Here is a 23185-nt window from a genome sequence, read left to right on the forward strand (position 1 = left end):
ACCATTCATCATTTAATGAAAATAAATCATGATCAGGCTCATTTATACACCCGTGTTCTTCAACAAGCAACACAGCAGCACAGCAGTTAAAAATAGAGCACGTCTGGGAAGATGCAACCCACTAGCTGCTGCGAAATTCAAGTTCCCTTCAGCCCCTGCCAGCATGGCCAGTGATCAGGGGTGATGGGAGCTGGAGTCCCGCAATATCTAAAAGACCACAGAGTCCTCACCCCTAAAATGGAGACTATTTCCCTAGTAAACAGGAGCCATTAGGGTGCAGGAGAAAAACGTGACTTCCTTCTGCATATAATTACTTACTCATCCCTAAACCTGGTTAATGGGGGCTGCAAAAAGTTGTATGGAAGTTGTAGACCAAACACATTTGGAGATATTATCCCGCCAATGAGGAAGTCGCCAGTCTGGAAATAATTCTGTGCTTTGTTTCCTTCCCAGATTGGATTCAGGGGGCATTTTGCCTTCACGTTTCTACAGGATTCAAGGAAGGTGAGCAGCATCAGCATCTGGGATCTCATTCTGACTGATTGCTACACCTCTCTTGTGAATGTTCCTCTCACCCCCATAGCCAGCTACATCAGAAGAAGCCAAAAAACTCTTATTTAACCAATATGGGTAGTGCTCTGCGATAGCTTCAGAGCCATTAAACCTCACACAGATGTATCCCACCACCCTTACTCTCAATCATGATTCAATCTGTCTCTGACACAGGTGATCATCTGTGAATCAACTTCTCCCTCAGGAACAAGGCAGATTAAATCATGATGATTTTGATAATTATAAGGGGAAGGAAGTTCATCTCTGCAACAACCTGAAGTCTCTTTGTGGCTTGAGGGGCAGGAGCAGAGTTGGAGATAAACATGTTTGGGAGGAAACAAAGTTGCTGCTCCAAAGTTTGACATGGGTCACGTGGTGAGTGAGAGTTTGGCCTGAACTTTGCTGCTGACAAGAGCATTAGAAGAGTCCTGCTGCTGGTTCAGTTCAAAGCTTAATCCAATCCAGTATCCTGCTGCACCCAGTGGCCAACCCAAGTTGATGGCAACAGCTCTTTCCTGGAGTTGACCTCAGCAACTGGCATTCAGAAATATGAAGCCTCTGATCCTGGCAGCCATGTGATCGCCTTTTAAATGTGTCTCAGTTAGCAGCTGAAACAAAATAAAAAATTTCCTTCCAGTAGGGCTGGACCCTGCAAAGTTGATGGGTATTCCCATCCACATAGTGTGTGCGCACTGCATCATGTGATAATTTCTATGGGGCATGGCTTATCCGGGTCCCCACAATATTTTATTCAAGTTGGCACCCCTGACATCAAGGGTGCTTTCTTGTGGGACTGGAGACCCTGCTCTCTAGGGAGATTCGGCTGGTACCTTCATTGTACACCTTCAGGTGCCAAGCGAAACGTTCCTTTTTAACGAGCCCTTTGGCTGATTGACATCCAATGCCCTTTGAAATGTCTTCTGGGTGGAGGGATTTTTGGTTAGTTTACGTTCTTTTTTATTATGTATTTTGTCTTTTTTATATTGTATTTTTATGTTCTGAACCACACTGACATCTATGGCTGATGGGCGCTATAGAAATTTAATAAATAAAATAATAAGAATAAAATCAAACTGAGGTGTCTGGCTCAGCTCGTTTCTGATTACCTAATATCAAGTTTCTGCCATGTCCTTCCATGTACTAAGTTTTCTCCTAGTCTTGTACTTTTGATCCTCATCATAACTCATGTGCCGAAAATATTTCTCTTCCACAAACTATGTATAATAACCTTGTAGATTTCCATATGACCTTTTATCTATGTCCTTCATTTAGCTAGTTTAATGTCCCTTTTCTTCTAATTTAGCTAAGTTCATTTTGCAATTTAGCAATTCAGTTGACGACGTCTTAAGCAGCTTAGGAAATTCAGCTATGAATAATGTGCAGTCTAACTCAGAATCAAAGAGCCTGGTACAGGGATGATTTCAAGCAACAATGGGCAACTCCACAATTGCTATTAGTGAAGAATCGGGAATCAGAAGCTTTAAGAGGTCTACTGTCAATTATCTATCTCCTCCGCATCACTAAGTGAACTTTGACAAGGATGCTTTTGGACCTTTTCCTCGCCATACACATGGTTAGCTGGAATTGCAGTGAGAGGAAACTGCTTGTCTATGCATTGGGGGGGGGGGGTTATTGAGGCATTGTTTTTTGATTTTGAATTTTGTGGTGTCATATTTATACTTTGATTTTGTTCTGTGAATCGCCCTGATACCTCCCGTTATAGGGTGGTATATAAATTCAATAAATAATGATGATAATAATAATATTTGTAGAGTTTACTGCAGCCCTCAGGAAAATACTATCTGGGATCCAGATTTTTTTTTAATTCCAACAACAACCTGTGGTTCCACTCAAGATTCAGAGAGGTGGGGACATTCCACTCTACAATTCTACAACTGTACAAAGGCCTCAGTTTATTTAGAGCGTCCTGATCTTGCTCTTTGGCCAATCTCCCACTGTAGCTTACAGATATCATTCCTAAAACTGCCTATGACCTCAAGCTTATAATTTTAAAAGACATGGATAATAATAACAATAATAATAATAATAAATTTTTATTTATATCGCGCCCTCCCCAGCCGAAGCTGGGCTCAGAGCGGCTAACAACAATAAAAGTAGCACAGCATTCTAAAACCATTTCATTTTAAAATCAATTCAAATAAGTTAATGGCAACCATTGGGCTAGGGTTTTGTGAGGATTACCAAAGGAGGGGGTCACACTATGCCTTGGCCAAAGGCCTGGTGGAACAGCTCTGTCTTGCAGACCCTGCGGAAAGATGTCAAGTCTAGCAGGGCCCTAGTCTCTTGTGACAGAGTGTTCCACCAGATCGGGGTCACAGACAAAAAAGCCCTGGCTCTAATTGAGGCCAGCCTAACCTCCCTGTGGCCTGGGACCTCCAAGATGTTTTTATTTGAAGACCGTAAGGAGCAAAAGGAAAAGAGATTTGATACTCCTCTCAGCCTCGGCCTCCACAAACAGTGGTCCGGATTATAGGAGCCGGAGTCCAGCAGCACCTGAAGGGCCACTGTCTCCCTATCCCTAAATAAGAACTATTTCCCGGTTAAAGGGAACCATTGAAGTGGAGGTGGAGAAGCATGATATAGAATCATAGAATCATAGAGTTGGAAGAGACCACAAGGGCCATCGAGTCCAACCCCCTGCCAAGCAGGAAACACCATCAGAGCACTCCTGACATATGGTTGTCAAGCCTCTGCTTAAAGACCTCCAAAGAAGGAGACTCCACCACACTCCTTGGCAGCAAATTCCACTGTCGAACAGCTCTTACTGTCAGGAAGTTCTTCCTAATGTTTAGGTGGAATCTTCTTTCTTGTAGTTTGGATCCATTGCTCCATGTCCGCTTCTCTGGAGCAGCAGAAAATGACCGTTCACTGACAGCCAGTCAAACAAGAGAGATACATTGTTTCAACTATCCTATTCTGCCGCAAAAAAAAGAGCAAAGGGACTAGAAATAACTGTAAAACCAGTTTCATTGTTGCAGTTGTACTTTAAAAAGGAGACATTTCGGTCTAATACAAATACAATTAGTAACTTTGTCCCTCCAGAGGAAGTTTTTGAAATTGCTACAAGTGCTACAAGTGCTGGAATTTTCCAGCTCTGTGTTTAGACTCTGGGACTGTGGGATTAACCTTGAACTATTTAAGTGTTATGACAGATGAAAAAGAAAAAATAGACCTATTAACAACAAGGTCCAGGAAGCCGTGGCAGCGAAGAGCCTCTGTATCTGGGCATTCCACCCTACCTGCGGCTGTTTCAACTCAGCCCAAATCAAAAGGTATGGCATCAGAAGAAGCTCTGGCAATTGCATTAAGTAAGATAAATGATTCATTGGAACAACTTAACAAAAAAGTAGATGATGCAAATAAAAAAATTGATCAGAATACAGAAAGTTTAAATAATTTGGGACAAAAAGTTAATAGCAACACAGAATCTATTGAAAAACTGATACAGGAATCTAATTTGACACGACAGGCCGCAGAGGAGGCTAAGGAGAAAGCTGCGGCTGTGGAAGCTATAGTAACTCAATTGGAAACAGAGAAAGTTCCAGACCTGGTGAGGCAACTTGAAGACCATAAGTTGAAGCTTTCTATGATTGAGCTTAAGGACAAACAGATAAATTTGAGGATCAGAGCTGTCCCTGAATTGGAAAAGGGCAGTTTGGCAGACTTTCTTACGCAGGAATTTGTAGAATTTTGGGAGTTGAAATCGGAACAAGAGGAATTTAAAATTGTGAGGGCCTTCAGACTTGGAAGAGGAGGGAGGAAAGAGAAGAATAGAATAAGAGACTGTCTGATTACCCTCAGATTGAAAGAAGAGAGAGACAGAATTTTGAGTTGGCATTACCAGAAAACTCTGGTAATACAACAGTCAAGAGTGGAAATATTTAAAGATATCCCGAAACATCTTTTGGACCTTAGGTCTGATTACGGAGAATTGGTTGTTCTGCTGAGAAAGAACCAAATTAATTTCAGGTGGGAATTCCCCCAAGGTTTATCCTTCACTTTTAAAGGAAGGAAAATAAAAATAAGATCAGAAGAAGATAAAGTAAAGTTTATGAACAAACACGAGGAAGATCTGCAGAAGGAGCTTGGAAAAGAGCCAAAAGTGTTAGACAGAGGAGCGTCAGACAGAGGATTAGAGCAAAGAGCACTGGATAGAGGGTCACCAAAAAGAGGACTTGTGGACGTAGCAACACTACCTTATGGATTGGACCATCTAATGAACAAGACATTGACACCACCGACGGAAGAAGAGCAAGCACTGGGTGCAGTTGGAGGAAAACCAGAGTAATCACATCATGGCACTGCAAATATTAAGCTGGAACATTAATGGTTTTAACTCCCCCGTAAAAAGGAGGAGGGTCTTTCATTTACTTAAAAAAGAACAATTGGACTTGATTTGCTTGCAAGAAACACATGTGATAAGGCTTCACAGGAAGATATTGATTAATAAAAGATTGGGCCAAGAATTTATTTCATCAGATAAAGTTAAAAAAAGAGGAGTGGTCCTATATGCAAAAGAGAGCCTATCACCGAAATTTATATTTAAAGATGACCAAGGAAGATTTGTCGCAATTGAAATTCAATCACAAGGAGAGAAATTTTTGATAGTAGGTATTTATGCACCAAATGAAGGAAAATCGGAATTTTTCAAAAAGTTGCATGAGACCCCAATGACAATATGATCCTGATGGGAGATATGAATGGAGTGGTGTCTACAAATATGGACAAGGCACAGAGACAGGTAGTCACCAAGGATGGTAGACTACCAAAAACCTTTTTTGACATGACTGAAAACATGGACTTAGTTGACATCTGGAGAACGAAGAACCCCTTGGGAAGAGAGGGAACTTTCTTCTCTGAGGCTAAGATGACATGGACAAGAATCGACCAAATTTGGGTAACTAGAGGACTGGCCCCGAAGACTAATAAAGTGGAAATCTGCCCTAAATCTTGCTCCGACCATAACGCTGTGAAGATGGAAATGAAACTGATACCAATTGGTTCCTTTAGATGGAGGATGGATGATGCCCTGTTTAGGAATGAAGAAGTGACCAAGAAGGCCCCAAAAACTCTGAGAGACTATTTTGAGATAAATATGAATACTACAGTGGAAAAAAGAGTAATTTGGGATGCAAGCAAAGCGGTCATGAGAGGATTTTTGATACAACAGAATGCAATTAAGAAGAGAACACAAAATGAGAAAAAAGATAAAATCCTGGAAAAAATAAAGGAAGGAGAGAAGAAACTGAGGGTGAAACCAAAGTCGCAGGAGATTCTGAAAGAGAAAGTTATATCAAGTACAATATATGAAAATGATGAATCAGGAAATAGAATGGAAGATGAGACAGATGAGACAAAAGACATTTGAATCGGCAAATAAGTGCGGAAAACTTCTGGCCTGGCAATTGAAAAAAAGACAAAAACTTAATACAGTTACGAATTTGGAAGTGGAAGGAAAGAATATACAGAATCCAGTGGAAATTAGAAAGTGCTTCCAGAGGTATTTTAAACAACTATATACACAGGAAAAGCAGAAAGAAATAGACATTGATAGATTTTTGAAAATTAATGGACTACAAAAAATCTCCCAGGAAAATAAGTTAATGTTGAACCATAAAATTACAGTGCAGGAAGTAGAAGGGGCCATTCAGAATATGCAACTGGGTAAATCTCCACGACCGGATGGATTGACTTCAAGATACTACAGATCTTTGAAAGAATGGTTAATACAACCTTTAAAGGAAGTCTGTAATGAAATATTGGAGGGGAAAAGGGCACCAGAGTCGTGGAAGGACGCTTATATTACACTTATACCGAAAAAAGAGACTGAAAAGACACAACTTAAGAACTACCACCCCATATCACTGCTTAATGTGGATTACAAAATTTTTGCAGATATATTGGCTAAAAGATTAAAAAAGGTATTAGCAGAAGAAATTCATAAAGATCAAGCGGGCTTTCTCCCGGGCAGACACTTGTCTGATAATACGAGGAACATAATCAATATTATTGAAAAATTACAAGTGAAGATCAATACTAAAGCAGTTTTGATATTTGTGGACGCGGAAAAAGCCTTTGACAACATCTCTTGGAGTTTTATGAAGAAGAATCTACAGGGGATGGGGGCTGGCCAAGGTTTTAGAAATGGTATAGGTGCAATTTATTCAGAACAGAAGGCTAAATTAATTGTGAATAATGTAGTGACGGAAGAATTTAAGATTGAGAAAGGAACACGACAAGGGTGCCCAATCTCTCCATTGCTTTTTATATCGGTCCTGAAGATTTTGTTAAACATGATTAGAAGGGACCAATTGGTTAAAGGTATACAAGTGGGAGCTAAACAGTACAAATTGCAAGCATTTGCTGATGATTTGGTATTGACTCTACAGGAGCCAGAATCTAGTACTAAAAGAGTATTGGAATTGATTCAAGAATTTGGTCAGGTAGCAGGTTTTAAGTTAAACAAGATGAAAACCAAGGTTCTAGAGAAAAATTTAACTGTGATGGAGAGAGAAAAGTTTCAGAAGGAGACAGGATTAACATTGGTCAAGAAAGTGAAATATTTGGGGGTTAATATGACTGCTAAAAATGTGAATTTATTTAAGGATAACTATGAAAAATGTTGGTCTGAAGTGAAAAAGGATTTAGAAATATGGTCAAATTTGAAACTATCATTGTTAGGCCGAATTGCTGTGATAAAAATGAATGTGCTGCCAAGGATGTTATTTTTGTTCCAAACACTGCAAATCGTGGACAAAATGGATTGTTTCAAGAAGTGGCAGAGAGATATCTCTAGATTTGTCTGGCAGGGCAAGAAGCCTCGAATAAAATTTAAGATATTAACAGATGCTAAAGAAAGAGGTGGATTTGCCCTGCCAGACCTTAAACTTTATTATGAATCAGCCGCATTTTGTTGGCTGAGAGAATGGATGCTTCTTGAAAATACTGATGTCTTGGATTTGGAAGGTTTTAATAATGTATTTGGCTGGCATGCATATTTGTGGTATGATAAGGTTAAAGTACATAGAGCCTTTAAAAACCATATTGTTAGAAAAGCATTGTTTAATGTTTGGATAAGATACAAGGATTTGTTAGAAAATAAAACCCCAAGATGGTTGTCACCAATGGAAGCAAAGGCATTGAAAAAACTCAATATGGAGGCCAAATGGCCGAAGTATTGGGAAATTTTGGAGCAAGAGGGAGACAGGCTAAAATTGCAGAGCTTTGAAAAATTGAAAAACAGAGTACGAGATTGGCTCATTATTATCAAATAATGGAGGCATATAATTTGGACAAAAAATTAGGTTTCCAGGTGGAAAAATCAAAATTAGAAACAGAATTGTTAGAACCTAAAGTTAAGAATTTGTCAAGAATGTATAACTTGCTGCTGAAATGGAATACTCAAGATGAAACGGTGAAGTCTGCTATGATTAAATGGGCACAAGATGTTGGACATAACATTATGATGGCTGACTGGGAACAGTTATGGACCACAGGTATGAAGTTTACGGCATGTAATGCTTAAAGGAGAATTTAATGAAAATGATTTACAGGTGGTACATAACACCAGTCAAGCTGGCAAAAATCTATCATCTGCCCGATAATAAATGTTGGAAATGTAATGAGACTGAAGGTACTTTCTTTCACCTTTGGTGGACGTGCCCAAGGATTAAGACCTTCTGGGAGATGATATATAATGAAATGAAAAAGGTATTTAAATATACCTTCCTGAAGAAACCAGAGGCCTTTCTCTTGGGCATGGTCGGCCAATTGGTGCCAAAGAAGGATAGAACTTTTTTTATGTATGCCACAACAGCAGCAAGAATACTTATTGCAAAGTACTGGAAGACACAAGATCTACCCACCTGGGAAGAATGGCAGATGAAGCTGATGGATTATATGGAAATGGCGGAAATGACTGGCAGAATCCGAGACCAGGGAGAAGAGTCGGTAGAAGAAGATTGGAAAAAATTTAAAGTATATTTACAGAAATATTGCAAAATTAATGAATGTTAGAAGAATGCTGGAATGAAGTTACATGGTTTTAGCAGAAATGTTATAAGGAATTAAGTAAAAACTGATTGTTTATGGGCTAAAGTGGAAAATTTAAAGTTAGATTGTGTTAGACAAATTATAGAACCAAAAAAAGATTGAGAAAGATGGAAAGGATTTGCTGAAATAACTAAATTGAACTAGAATACAAAAAAAGGGAGGTGTGAGGAGGTCGAGGAAACAAATAAATGAAAGGCAAAGAAATGGAAATTGGATGTGTTTTTTTAAAAATGTTTTTGTTTTTCTTGTTGTTTTGATGTATTTTTTTTTGTTTTCCTTTTTATCTTTGATGTATTGTTTGTTAAATTTTTTACTGTTTTTTCTTTTTTTCTTTTTGTAACTGTTAAATTTCTAATAAATATTATTATTAAAAAAAAAAGAAAACATTTCTCCCTCCTCTATGTGACATCCTTTTATATATTTGAATATGGCTATCATATCACCCCTTAACCTCCTCTTCTCCAGGCTAAACATGCTCAGCTCCCTTAGCCGTTCCTCATAAGGCATCGTTTCCAGGCCTTTGACCATTTTGGTTGCCCTCCTCTGGACACGTTCCAGTTTGTCAGTGTCCTTCTTGAACTGTGGTGCCCAGAACTGGACACAGTACTCCAGGTGAGGTCTGACCAGAGCAGAATACAGTGGCACTATTACTTCCCTTGATCTAGATGCTATACTCCTATTGATGCAGCCCAGAATTGCATTGGCTTTTGTAGCTGCCGCATCACACTGTTGGCTCATGTCAAGTTTGTGGTCAACCAAGACTCCTAGATCCTTTTCACATATACTGCTCTCAAGCCAGGTGTCACCCATCTTGTATTTGTGCCTCTCATTTTTTTTGCCCAAGTGCAATACTTATCCATGATATATTTAATTATTTACACTTTAAACTTGGTTCCTGGGGGCTGGGGAAAGTTATATGGAAGATGCTCAGCAAAGCTTCTTGGAGAGATGATTCCGCTAATGAGGAAATCTCCAGGCCGCGAGTAACTCTGCGCTTCATTTTCTTCCCTCATCAATTTTAAGGAGCACTTTGCTTTCAACTTCTCACAGACTTGTCATGTGACAAAGGCACATGAGAGCAGAAGCAGCAAAGCAGGCTGGGAAGTGCTGGGACTGCACAGTCATTTGGGCCTACTAAAGTTATTCAGGCCTAATTGCTAACTGTTGGGTCACTCTGACATGTGACAAAGTAGCCAGTTTCTCTTTTGTGCTCTCTGTAAGAAATCAGAGTCTGTCTGCTTCGGTTGTGAGCAGAATCAGTATGTAATCTGAGTGTCAAACTATCTGGAACCATGTTGTTTATGAAAGTTTATTTTAACTTAGTAAAGCTTTTATTCTTTAAAACTCTGCATTATTAATTTACTCTGCGCGTCAAGACTTGATGGTCCATTAGAAACAGAGGCGGCAGCAGAAGCCGCAGCAGGGAGGTCATTCTGGCTTGGCCTCCTACACCTCTATTTTGACTTCTCCTTTCTCCCCCACAGCCAGGTAATCAGAAGAAGTCAACACCCTCCAGCACAGTGTGATATGTATAACCTCGGGCTTCCTTGGCTTCTGATGTTTGGGCAACTGCCAGAGATCTCTCTTGAGCTTTGGGAAGAATAAATCACTATCATTTTTATAATTGAAAGGGGAGAAAGTTTTTGGGGCACTGACAGTTCAAGGGGCACTGATAGAGCTGACAGAAAATATGTTTACGCCAAATCGCAGATGTGGCTTCAAACTGCAACATGAGTCACTTGAATTTTGGGAATGAGTTTGGCTTGAACTTTGCTAGGAACAGCCCTGGTGGGTTAGTCCAAACTCCCATCTAGTCTTGCAACACAGTGGCCAATCACACATTGCTGAGAAGCTCACAAGCAGGGCATGAAAGCAATGGGCCTTGCCAGGCACTGGTCACCAGCGACTGGCATTTGGGGGAAGTAACTATGTACTGCATGAGTCAATATTTTGTTTGCTCTCAATCTCCTAACCTTCTGATTCATTGGATGTCTATGAGTGCTGGTGCTAAATAAGAGAGGGAGACAAAAAGGATGGATCCTGCCCTTCTCCAGAAGCTCAGTGCAAATAAGTGAGAGGTCTGCTTCATGGGGGTGAATGGGGACTAGACCACCAATCTCAACCGGCCTTCATGCCACCACCACTCCCCTGCCTTCTTACTTACAAGTGGTGGTTCTTCTCCATCATTGTCTCTGGCTCCAGCTATCGTGGTGCCCCCTCTCACTCCCACCAAATAGACAGCTGTCACATTCATTTGTTGATGCTGACCTTGAAAACCCTAAATGACATTGGTCCTGTATATCTAAAGGAGCATCTCCACATGCATTGTCCAGACCAGATACTGAGGTCCAGCTCCAAGGGCCTTCTGGAGGTTCCCTCAAGCATTAATACACTCAAGTGAGACTCCATTTTTCAGTTGCTGATTTTAATACTAGAATAATAATAATAATAATTTTTTATTTATACCCCGCCCTCCCCAGCCAAGGCCAGGCTCAGAGCGGCTTACAAGCAATAATAAAAACAAGTTGAATGATTACAACTTAAAAACAAAATTAAAATACAACATTAAAATATTACAACATTAAAATAAAATGTAGCCTCAACGCAGGAGGAGAAGGAAAGAAAAAAAGAAAGAGAGGGAGGGAGGGAATCAAACTGGCTCCAAGCCAAAGGCCAGGCGGAACAACTCTGTCTTACAGGCCCTGTGGAAAGAAATCAGATCCTGCAGGGCCCTGGTCTCATGAGGCAGAGCGTTCCACCAGGCCGGAGCCAGAGTTGAAAAGGCCCTGGCTCTGGTTGAAGCCAATCTAACTTCCTTAAGGCCTGGGACCACTAGGGTGTTGTTATTTATGGACCTTGGGGCTCTCCGTGGGGCATACCGGGAGAGGCGGTCCCGTAGGTACGAGGGTCCTAGGGCGTGATGGGCTTTAAAGGTCAAAAGAAGTACCTTAAATCTGATCCTGTACTCCACCAGGAGCCAGTGCAGCTTGAAAAGCACTGGGTGAATATGCTCCCATGGCAGAGACCCCGTGAGGAGCCTCGCTGCAGCATTCTGTACCCGCTGAAGTTTCTGGGACAGCTTCAAGGGCAACCCCGCGTTAAGCGAATTACAGTAGTCAAGCCTGGAGATGACCGTCGCATGGATCACTGTGGCCAGGTTGGGGCGGTAAAGGTAAGGGACCAACTGCTTGATGCGGCGAAGGTGGAAAAATGTCGCCTTAGAAGCAGAATTTCAAGTTACACTAAGTTATTCTTTAGGCTTCGATTATGAATTCAGGAAGAAAGGAAGGTGGGTGATATCAAAGTACAATCTGGAAATGGTAGAGAAGGATAATTATGTATGAAGAGGGAGGCTGCATTCCGTGTAATGCTACAGGTAGGGATATCCCTAAAAGTTGTAAGTCCAGACACTCTCCAGGCATGTGATCCAATGATTCCCGTTCATCATTCAAGATGAATGAAAAATGAAGAGGAAACTTTATCTAAGGAGATACATTCCTTCCCAAGGCAACTCTGTGTGTTTCATTACTACTGTGGTGGAATACAGTTATAAATATCAGAATCAGACAACAACTTTAGTTTTTGTGGCCAGGTGTTCCTTTGCGTTCAGATTAGGCCTCAGCACAATAATGTAGCATTTGGGAATGAAGATGCAGCCCAGAAGCCCAGCACTAGAAGCCAAGATAGAGAAGATCTGCACGGCTACCATGTATTTCCCCTTTGTGCTCAGGTAGGTGGGCACAAAGGAGACCCAAACGCTGCAGAAGACCAGCATGCTGAAGGTGATCAGCTTGGCTTCATTGAAGGCCCCAGGCAGCTTCCTGGCCAGGAAAGCCACCGTGAAGCAGATGGCAGCCAGGAAGCCCATGTAACCCAGGGCAGCATAAAACATGGCAACAGACCCTTCATTGCATTGCAGGGTGATCTCTCCGGGCTGGGAATGCTTGTCGGAGTCTGGGAATGGGGGAGAGATACACAGCCAAATGATGCAAATGACCATTTGGACACTGGAGCAGGAAAGGACAATGGAGTTGGCCAGACTTTTCCCTAACCATCTCCTCACCCTGTTCCCTGGCTTTGTGGCCAGGAAGGCCAGCACCACCATGATGGTTTTGGACAGCAAAGAAGATACAGCAACTGAGAAGATGGTGCTGAAGGCCGTTTGTCGAAGGAGGCAGGTGACTTTCCTGGGACGGCCAATGAAGAGGAAGGAGGACAAGAAGGACAGCAGGAGGGAGACAAGGAGGATGAAGGAGAGGTCCCTGTTGTTGGCTTTGACTATGGGAGTTTCCTTGTGTTTAATGAAGATCCCTACAACAAAGCCTGTGGTTAAGGACAGGAAGAGAGCCAAAGAAGTCAGGAGAATCCCCAAATATTCTTTATATGATAGGAAGCTGATAATCCTCGGAATGCAGTGATCTCGGTCCTTGTTTGGATATTGTTCTTCTGGACATTTGGTACAACGCTCTGCATCTGAGGAGGAGAAAAAGAATGGCTTTGGCTTTGCTTAGAGACATATTCTATTACATATCGATAAATGCACTCACATAGTAGATATCAGAAAATGAGAATGTATTGTAAGAAAGGGAAGCTTCTTCGGTGCATTTCCTTATGCGATAGTTTTCGGGCAGTAAAACTACTTCATTTTCATATTTCATTTCGCTTTTAATTTGTATACTGCCTTTCTACATTGCTATGCAGAAGGAGGGTTACAAGGTGAAGAAACAACAAAATAGACAGCAAAGATCACAGACGTAATACACACACAAAAAGTCATCATAAAAGCATAACTTTAAAGAATATATCATATAAAGCAATATTCAATAATATTCTATCATAAAACTCAGAAATAGTAAAAAGAAAATTTAATATCAGCAAATAATAAACAGCTAACACTTATCATGTACAATAAAGAATTCCTAATTTATAATTAATAAAAAACAGCAAGTCACAATGAATAAAATACCACAAAACATGCAAAAGGATCAAACTGAAAAACTAGGACACAAACTTCTGATTTATTTATTTTTAATATCCTTGAACTCCTCTCTTCCAAGCTGCTACAGCTGTTCTCAAACTCCTTGTCTGGGATATCCAATAACCCTGCTGAAATCCCATAATTTTTAATTGTTCTACAATGCATTGGAATGGAATGATCACCTATTTTTTATTATTATTGTGCATCATGCTTTCTCTCTTTTAAATAAACATTTGCTATTTTCACTATTTCTCGTTTATTTTGATGACTTTCTAAATTTCCTTTTGTGAGGCTGGTTCTGGTTCTCTGATCCTAGAAGGCTTGGTACAAAATAGCCAAAGCTGTGCCTTATGGGCAGGGCAGGGCAGAGATTGCTTCCTGCGAGTCATTTCTTTCAAATAAATTCCTGGAAGGGGATTAAAAATGAAGAAATCAATAAAGGATCTGCATCCAAATACGTCTTTAGAATCTTCACAGAATGTGTCTGACTAATATGTTGCCCTATTCATATTCTCCCAACAAATTCCATCTCCTGTGGCGTCACCCACCTTCCTGTGTAGATATGGTCCCTTCCCCACACGGAACACAAGCATAGCAGCAAACCGGCTTTCCTTCTTGGACCACCTTGGCATATCCTGGGCGACACCTTTTGGTACACCTGGCGTGAGGAACAGTCTAGCCATCAAGAACAGAGGGCACATTAAAGGTGAAATGTCAGCAATATTTGTGTCTATGGAACTCACTCAGAGAGTCTGGAAAGAACCCATCAGGGTCTCCAGTCCCACAAGAAAGCACCCTTGATGACAGGGGTGCCAACTTGAATAAAAATTGTGGGCGCCCAGGCAAGCCGCAAAACACATAATTGATGCCCAACAACTTTATGGGTCCCCAGCCCCCTCAAATATTTTATTGCGGGGGCCAAAGCCCCCACAGCTCCTAGGAGTTGGCTCCTATGCTTGATGTAGAATGGAAGCCTCCCTGCTGTGTTTGTTTTTAAAACAATAACAATAATAACAATAATAATTTATTTATACCCCACCCATCTGGCTGGGTTTCCCCAGCCACTCTTGGCGGCTTCCAACAATAGATTAGGAATACATTCAAATATCAATCATTACGAACTTCCCTAAACAGGGCTGCCTTCAGATGTCTTATAAAAGTCAGGTAGTTGTTTATTTCCTTGACATCTGATGGGAGGGCGTTCCACGGGGCAGGCACCACTACCGTGAAGGCCCTCTGCCTATAACCTCATTTCTTGCAGGGAGGGAACGGCCAGAAGGCCCTTGGAGCTGGACCTCTGAACGATGGGGGTGGAGACGCTCCTTCAGATATAATAGGCTGAGGCCGTTTAGGGCTTTAAAGGTCAGCACCAACACTTTGAATTGTGCTCAGAAACGTACTGAAAAAGGTATTAGTACATAGGTCTTTGAATAACTGGACTGAGGCACAGTCGAATAATAATATAAAAGAAGGTAAATTCAGGGGAAATATTTGTGTGCCAGGAATATTTGTGTCTATGGAGTTGATTCATAGAGTTGGGAAACAACCCAGCAAGTTCTCTAGGCGCAGGGCAAAAGATGCAGAAACAAAAGAAAAGAAAAATCCCATCCCAGAGCAGCAGCAATAAAACACTCTGATGAAGAGCAGTATTTAAACATAGAGTATGATCACATCTTATGCAGGGGTTACATTCCTTGAAAGGAGTAGTATATGCAAAAATGTATATACAGAGGTACCTTGGTTCCTGAATGGCTTGGCTCCCAAACAAATCAGCTACCGATCGCTGCAAACTCGGAAGCAAGTGTTCCGGTTTGTGAACATTTTTCAGAAGCCAAACGTCCAATGCAGCTTTCAGTTGAGTGCAGGTAGCTCCCGCAGCCAATCAGAAGCCGTTCCTTGGTTTTCAAACAGTTTGGGGAGTTGAGTGGACTTCCGGAATGGATTAAGTTCAAGAACCAAAATTCCACTGTGCTTGAATGAGCCCCTTGGAACGGCTCCTGCACAACCACCCTGACCTTCCGGAGCTGGCAAGCCAAGCAGGCCTTACTCCCAAGCTCTCTCTTTTGCTCACTGGGCTCCAGGACGCTCTTGCGTGGGCTCTGAGATGTTCTCATGAGATCTCGCAGGGCCGGGCTGGATTTACCATTAAGCAAAATAAGTATGTGCTTAGGGCATCCAGGGAAGGCGGGCACCACAGGAATTTTTCTGTTGCTGGATTTACCATGGACCATATTGTGCAGCTCAATCAGGTTCCACAAGAAAGGCTCCCACAATAAATGAAAAAATTACATACATACAAATATACGAACATACATACATACATACATATATGTGTGTGTGTGTATCTGCACATGAAGAGAATTATCCACATTTAATAATTTACTTAATTAATTATAATGAAAGCATCAGCCAAACTTCCAAAAGATTATACTTGAATTCCTCTTGGAAATATTCAGCAGATTACTAGATCTTCATGTGTATCATGTGGACTAAAGGGGCTCTTACCTGGTTGAACCACCTGGGCCACACAATAGCTTCTGGGTTAATGCTGAGCTTGAAGTCAGTGGATGCCTCTCTCTCTATATTCCCAATTTTCACTCTAACACAAGACTCATTGGGAAGCACCACCCAATTATCAATATCAAACATGATTGGCAGCTCCCCATTCTCACCCAAATACAGTCCGCCCATGGAAGTGTTCAGCCACCGGGTTTCTCTTATGAAAGGGTGAAGCTGGAATGACAGGGAAGACACCAGCATTTCAAAGCATTTTGGACATCTCATCCCTCCTCCCTTTGAGCTCCAAAGTCCTGGCATACCTGGCCTGGAATCTTTGGAGGACTAAACACCCGAACATTTTAGATGCCTCATCCATGCTTCCTTGGAACTCAAAACTCCTGTCGTGCCACAATTTCTCCTACAGGCAAGACTAAACAGACACCCTCCAGGTGGAGGGATGTCTGCTTTTATCTTGTTTTGGCTTCTTATGGTTTTATTATATCGTCTTATGTTTTTCATTGCAGTAGACCACCTTGAGATTTTATGAAATACACACTGTATATACATCTTCCAGCAGGAGCCTTTTAAAAAAGAATCTAAATCTAAATAAATACAACAAAAACATTTTCCTCACTGTTGCATTCATGTCTAAATCAATGAGAATGATTATTGTAGAGTTGGTAGAAAGAACTTTGATTTCTAGAAAGGGAAAGGAAATACCTGCCATGGCTGTAGCCTTTGACATGCCAACTGGTCTCCTCCACCCGCCATCAACATCTGCTTTGATCTGGATGAACAGGCAACATTTAAAGCATGTGCCATGATTTGGAGACTGAAGTATGTTCTGTGGCTGTCTTGAGACAGAACACTCTGCAGCGCCTCTTCAGACGGCACCTCCGGATCCTCCACATCTCTGCATCTTGTCCAACCTCTCACAGCGAGGAGGTGCTTTGAGTATGAGCAACTAAATGCTTTTTGCCAAAAAAGTTTAAGAGGATGGGACTCTGATTTACAGCAGTCACGTTTGCTCTTTATTTTGGACCTCATTACAAAGGAGAATGAACCATGGATATACTTCAAGTACTTGGGACCAAAATAAAAATTAAAGTCAATGTCCTGAAAAGCTGTTGTGAGCCATACTTTTGGCCCAATTTGTTTCTCGTGTTCTTGTTGTAGTTTCATGAGGAAACCCAGTGCCGTATGAATGTTTACATAATAAACGAATACATTGGTCTGTCTCCATAGGGCAATTAGTCCACTTTGTGTTAACCACTCATGTTCATTCTTTTCTGGTATTCTTACTGAAAAGGCAACACAAATTCCATTGCTGGCCATCAGAGATTTCAAGGCACTCAAGAACCTTTCTCCATTCTCATTCTCTGGAGCAAAGAGGCCGATCCACGTCCATCCAAAATGCTGGAGGAACTTTATAATCCCCAGGTACTGAACTTCTTCATTGGGGACCACGCGGTAGACAAAAGGAACTTTGGTGTTTTCATCAAGAACCCCAGATACAAAGCCATAACTGATCTGGAGTGGGGAAGAAAAAGTATAGTGTTTCATTTTCAGAGGAAAGAACAGGGTTAACCTGAAATATTTAATACCTAACAAATATTTTGCTGGTTTTATTTATTTTGCTGACTGGGGCTGATAGTTTTATTTTGAAACTTTGGGAGCCTGCAACACTAGCAAAGTCTCCGTGTTGAAGAATCCTAGAATTGTAGAGTTGGAAGCGACCCTGAGGTTCATCTTGTCCTCCCCCCTGCAATGCAGCTGTCCCATACGGGGATCAAGCCAGCAACCTTGACGTTGGCAGCACCACACTCTAACCAACTGAGCTATCCAGCTTAACATAGCTCAGTATTTTCTCCCTCTTTGATGCCTCTTTTTGCTGACAATAAAGTGAATTTATTTTGCTGCTGAATCTCTTTTGTGTCCCACCCTTCATACCTGTGGGATTTTGTACATGCCTGACGTGGTTGAAATCACTTTGGAGATGATGGAATTGGCTCCTTCAAGAACAGCCAAGATATTATTCCATTTTCCACAGCGATAGTTTGGAATATTGCTTTCCCCACCTGCAAGCAGGTCTAGCATGGCATCAGAAGTGATCCTTGCATTGTAATAGTTCTCATAGAGGCTGTAGCCCAGAGTGATGTTGGGTAAGAGCCTGGGATCCCGGTTGATCTCTTGGATGGTGAACAAGAAGGACGAGATATGCCAGTAGAACCTATATGGCACTCTGTATGAAGTCAATCAAATAAAAAGAGTCAAACCATTCACCACTGAATGAAAATGAATAATATTTAATTCCCTAAATCATGGTTTGCATTAGGGCTGCCATACAGACATAGCAGGAAGACGGCGGTTGGAAACAGTGTGCGGGCCGAAATTGCTGAAATTTCCTTAAAATTGGGTCCAAATCTCCCCCCCCCCCCCAAAGCTCAGGAACTTTGCCAATAAAAGCTCAACAATTTTTGTGTCTGGATTTTCACTTTTTGCAATACAGTGGAACCTTGGGTTGCGGACGTAATCCGTGGGGGAGGCAAGTCCACAAGCCACAGCATTCACAAGCTGAAGCGCCATGTCTGCGCATGCACGAGCGGCAAAACCCACAAGTACCCCCATTCCGGTACATCCAGGTTTCCCGCTGTCCGCGGTCCGCAACCCAAAAACATGTAACCTGAAGCAAACGTAACATCAGGTATGACTGTATGGCAAACCTAGTCTGCATGTTTTTTGTGAAGGGTGAGAAGGGACATATCCTTCTTGCAAGAAGAAAGGCAGCAGTTGGAAACTGTCCGGGTGGAAATCACTGGAATTTCCTTTAAAATAACTCAAAAACCTTGGCAATTAAACTTTTTTGACTGGATTTTCACTTGTTACAATATGGGGACCCTAGTCTGTATGTTTGTTTGAAGGGTGAGAAGATACGTATCCTTCTTACAAGATGAAAATCCATTTGCCACTTAAGAATTAAAATATAAGGATTTCTCAAGAGGAGAAGCACACATCTTCAAAAAAGGGAAATGATGAAAACATTCTTCTTTCTGAATGTGTGAGAAATATGGGGACATGGCTGCTAAGGCTAGTATTGGCTGCTTCAAAGGAGTTGCAATGGAGAGCTAAGTCTGTTTAGAGGCTCTATTTGATTAGTATGGCTTATTTTCAATAGGCATGATTCGGATTGGGCTGTTATTTCATAAAGGTTAGTTCCAACCAGTCTTTATGTGAAACAAACCATTAGCAGGATGTATTTCCTTCCGTTTCTCATGTGCAAGTGAATTCAGGCGTCTGGCTCAGCAGTGAGGGGGAAATCTTAGGAATGTTGATTGCTTCTGGAGGAGGGGGCAGAGATAAAGTCCCTGGAGCCAAATTAATTCCTCATAAGCACTGAACTTGGCTAAGCTTGCAATTGCGTGTCTTATTCTGCATCAAAGGGGGCTTCTTGTGTAATTCCAGGTTGAGATAATGCCCACTTAAATTAGCATTTCATCCAGAAGGATAGTTCCTTGTCATTCATTTTTCTCTCTGTGGGAACTGTTCGATCTCATTGAAATGGCAGTCGCAGACACTAATTCTGCTGATATCTTCTGGGAGGTTATTTCAGACAGGGGAAGGGATAAAGTCAAATGCCCTCCCAAATATCATCACAAAAGACATCTGTTTTGTTTGTTTAAATATGTTTTGTTTTGGTTTTCAACAGTAACACTATAAACTTAACCTGAACAGCAAACACAGCACTTGGAGTATATGTTATTGGAAGTAACCTTAATGTACATACATAATAGGCTCACTGGTTAATTAGCCCTCTCCATAGAGATCCATGTGTTATAGGCGGTTGCAATAACTGTGCTGGCTTCTTAATGTGATCTTTAAAGAACAACCACATGCTTAAAAATTTGGTTCTATTTACTGGTCCATTAAAAACTCTGCTGCATTGGGTCAAGTGTTCAGAAAGTGCTATTTCCCATACACCTGCATACCAGGAACACAAAGTAGGATTTTCGCCAGTGTCCCACTCATCTCATGAATGCAGGTGTGATCATTCAATGAATCATTTTGAGGCCTGATCAGGTTCATTTATACACTTGTGTTCTTCAGCAAGCAACACAGCAGGTAAAAATAGTTCACGTCTGGGAACATGCAACCCACTAGCTGCTGTGAAACTCAAGTTCCCTTCAGCCCCTGCCAGCATGGCCAGTGATCAGGGGTGATGGGAGCTGCAGTCCCGCAACATCTGGAAGACCACAGAGTCCTCACCCCTAAAATGGAGACTATTTCCCTAGTAAACAGAAGCCATTGGGGTGCAGTAGAAAAACGCGATGTCCTTCTGCATATAATTACTTACTCGTCCTCAAACCTGGTTAATGGGGGCTGTGAAAAGATGTATGGAAGTAGTAGACCAAACAAATTTGGAGATATTATCCCGCCAATGAGGAAGTCGCCAGTCTGGAAATAATTCTGTGCTTTGATTCCTTCCCGGATTGGATTCAAGGGGCATTTTGCCTTCAGGTTTCTACAGGATTCAAGCAAAATGAGCAGCATCAGCATCTGGGATCTCATTCTGACTGATTGCTACACCTCTCTTGTGAATGTTCCTCTCACCCCCATAGCCAGCTACATCAGAATAATCCAAAAAACTCTTATTTATCCAATATGGGTAGTGCTCAGCTATACCTTCAGAGCCATTAAACCTCACACAGATGTATCCCACCCCTCTTACTCTCAGTCTTGACTCAGTCTGTCTCTGATACAGGTGATCTTCTGTGCATCAACTTTCCCCTCAGGAACAAGGCAGAATAAATCACTATGATGTTGATAATTATAAGGGGAAGGAAGTTCATCTCTGCAACAACCTGAAGTCTCTGTGTGGCTTGAGGGGCAGGAGCAGAGTTGGAGATAAACATGTTTGGGAGGAAACAAAGTTGCTGCTCCAAAGTTTGACATGGGTCACGTGGTGAGTGAGAGTTTGGCCTGAACTTTGCTGCTGACAAGAGCATTAGAAGAGTCCTGCTGCTGGTTCAGTTCAAAGCTTAATCCAATCCAGTATCCTGCTGCACCCAGTGGCCAATCAGACATTTCTGGGATCCACCCAAGCTGATGGCAATAGAGTTGATCCCAGCAACTGACATTCATACATATGCAGCCTCTTATCCTGGAAGTCATGCGTCTTTTAAAAGTGTCTAAGTTAGCAGCTGAAACAAAATAAAAAAAAATCCTTCCAGTAGCACCTTAGAGACCAACCAAGTTTGTTATTGGTATGAGCTTTTGTGTGCATGCATAGGTAAAGGTAAAGGGACCCCTGACTGTTAAGTCCAGTTGTGGCTGACTCTGGGGTTGCAGCGCTCAACTCGCGCTATTGGCCGAGGGAGCTGGGATACAGCTTCCGGGTCATGTGGCCAGCATGACTAAGCTGCTTCTGGCGAACGAGAGCAGTGCATGGAAATGCCATTTACCTTCCCGCCGGAGCGGTACCTATTTATCTACTTGCACTTGGATGTGCTTTCAAACTGCTAGGTTGGCAGTAGCAGGGACCGAGCAACGGGAGCTCACCCCGTCGCGGGGATTCGAACCGCCGACCTTCTGATCATACAAGTCCTAGGCTCTGTGGTTTAACCCACAGTGCCACCCGTGTCCCGTGCATGCACACTTCTTCACTCTTTCCTAGGTCAGTGAATTTCTCCATTGGGCTACACTATCCAAAAAATTGCTTCCTATTTTCTATCTGGATTCTCCAAGTGGATTCTTCCGTGGATGCCTCTTTGAGTTATAATTTTTCAGGGAAAACCTATCCTTTTTCTCTTCCTCCATGATTTTATGCATCTCTATTAAGTCCCACTTTTACAGTCTTCGTTCCTTAACCAGGGTCTACCAACCTTTTTAGGCCCCTAAAAACAACTGGGTATTTTATAGTCCGAAGCTGTAAGAGGAAGTGGGAAAGAGCATCATTCTTTCCAACCTCCTTCTTCAGTTCCATGTCATTTTCAAGGGATTAAATGGTGATCGCCCTCACTATCTCACAACCGAGTGGACAAGGGTGAGGGGCTTCAAGGATTCACAAAGATTCCAGGGGATTCCTCAAGGACACAATTTGTGGAATGCTTTCCAGGGAGGTTCGGCTGGTACCTTCATTGTACACCTTTAGGTGCCGAGCGAAACGTTCCTTTTTAACCAGGCCTTTGGCTGATTGACATCCAATGCCCTTTTCAATGTCTTCTGTTGGAGGCATTATTGGTTAGTTTGTGTTCTTTTTTATTATGTATTTTGTCTTTTTTACATTGTCTTTTTATGTTGTGAACCACCCTGAAATCTATGGCCAATAATTAATCAATCTGAGCTGTCTGGCTTAGCTCGTTTCTGACTACCTAATATCAAGTTTCAGTCATGTCCTTCCATGTACTAAGTTTTCTCCTAGTCTTGTACTTTTGATCCTCATCATAACTCATGTGCCGAAAATATTTCTCTTCCACAAAATATGTATAATAACCTTGTAGATTTCCATATGACCTTTTATCTATGTCCTTCATTTAGCTAGTTTAATGTCCCTTTTCTTCTAATTTAGCTAAGTTCATTTTGCACTTTAGCAATTCAGTTGACAACGTCTTATGAGGCTTAGGAAATTCAGCTATGAATAACGTGCAGTCTGACTCAGAATCAAAGAGCCTGGTACAGGAATGATTTCAAGCATCAATGGGCAACTCCACAATTGCTATTAGTGAAGAATTGGGAATCAGAAGCTTTAAGAGGTCTGCTGTCAATTATCTATCTCCTCCGCATCACTAAGGGAACTTTGACAACAATGCTTTTGGACCTTTTTCTCACCATACACAGGGTTAGCTGGAATTGCAGTGAGAGGAAACTGCTTGTCTATGCAAGGGGGGAGGATTATTGGGGTATTGTTTTTTTATTTTGAATTTTGTGTTGTCATAGTTATACTTTGATTTTGTTCTGTGAATCGCCCTGAGACCTCCCATTATAGGGTGGTATATAAATTCAATAAATAATGATAATAATAATATTTGTAGAGTTTACTGCAGCCCTCAGAAAAATACTATCTGGGATCCAGATTATTTTTTAATC

At 41.6% G+C, this 23185-nt stretch overlaps 2 protein-coding genes across 2 annotated transcripts in view; both read right to left on the reverse strand.

Moving 5' to 3' along the window:
- LOC310670184 (vomeronasal type-2 receptor 26-like) overlaps positions 1-23185 on the reverse strand; it is a gene marked incomplete at its 5' end in the record, with an annotated part of 52633 nt that overhangs the window by 5729 nt on the left and 23719 nt on the right. The window lies entirely within an intron of this gene.
- LOC310672908 (vomeronasal type-2 receptor 26-like) lies at positions 12188-20668 on the reverse strand (the record flags this gene model as incomplete). Its single annotated transcript, XM_083430561.1, has 6 exons — positions 12188-13098; positions 14152-14278; positions 16823-17050; positions 17405-17632; positions 18053-18344; positions 20454-20668. The coding sequence occupies 6 exons, from the start codon at positions 20666-20668 to the stop codon at positions 12188-12190; spliced, it is 2001 nt and encodes a 666-aa protein (XP_083286687.1).

The sequence above is a fragment of the Podarcis tiliguerta genome, assembly GCF_965153285.1.
Source record: "Podarcis tiliguerta genome assembly, chromosome: 2".
Lineage (NCBI taxonomy): Eukaryota > Metazoa > Chordata > Lepidosauria > Squamata > Lacertidae > Podarcis > Podarcis tiliguerta.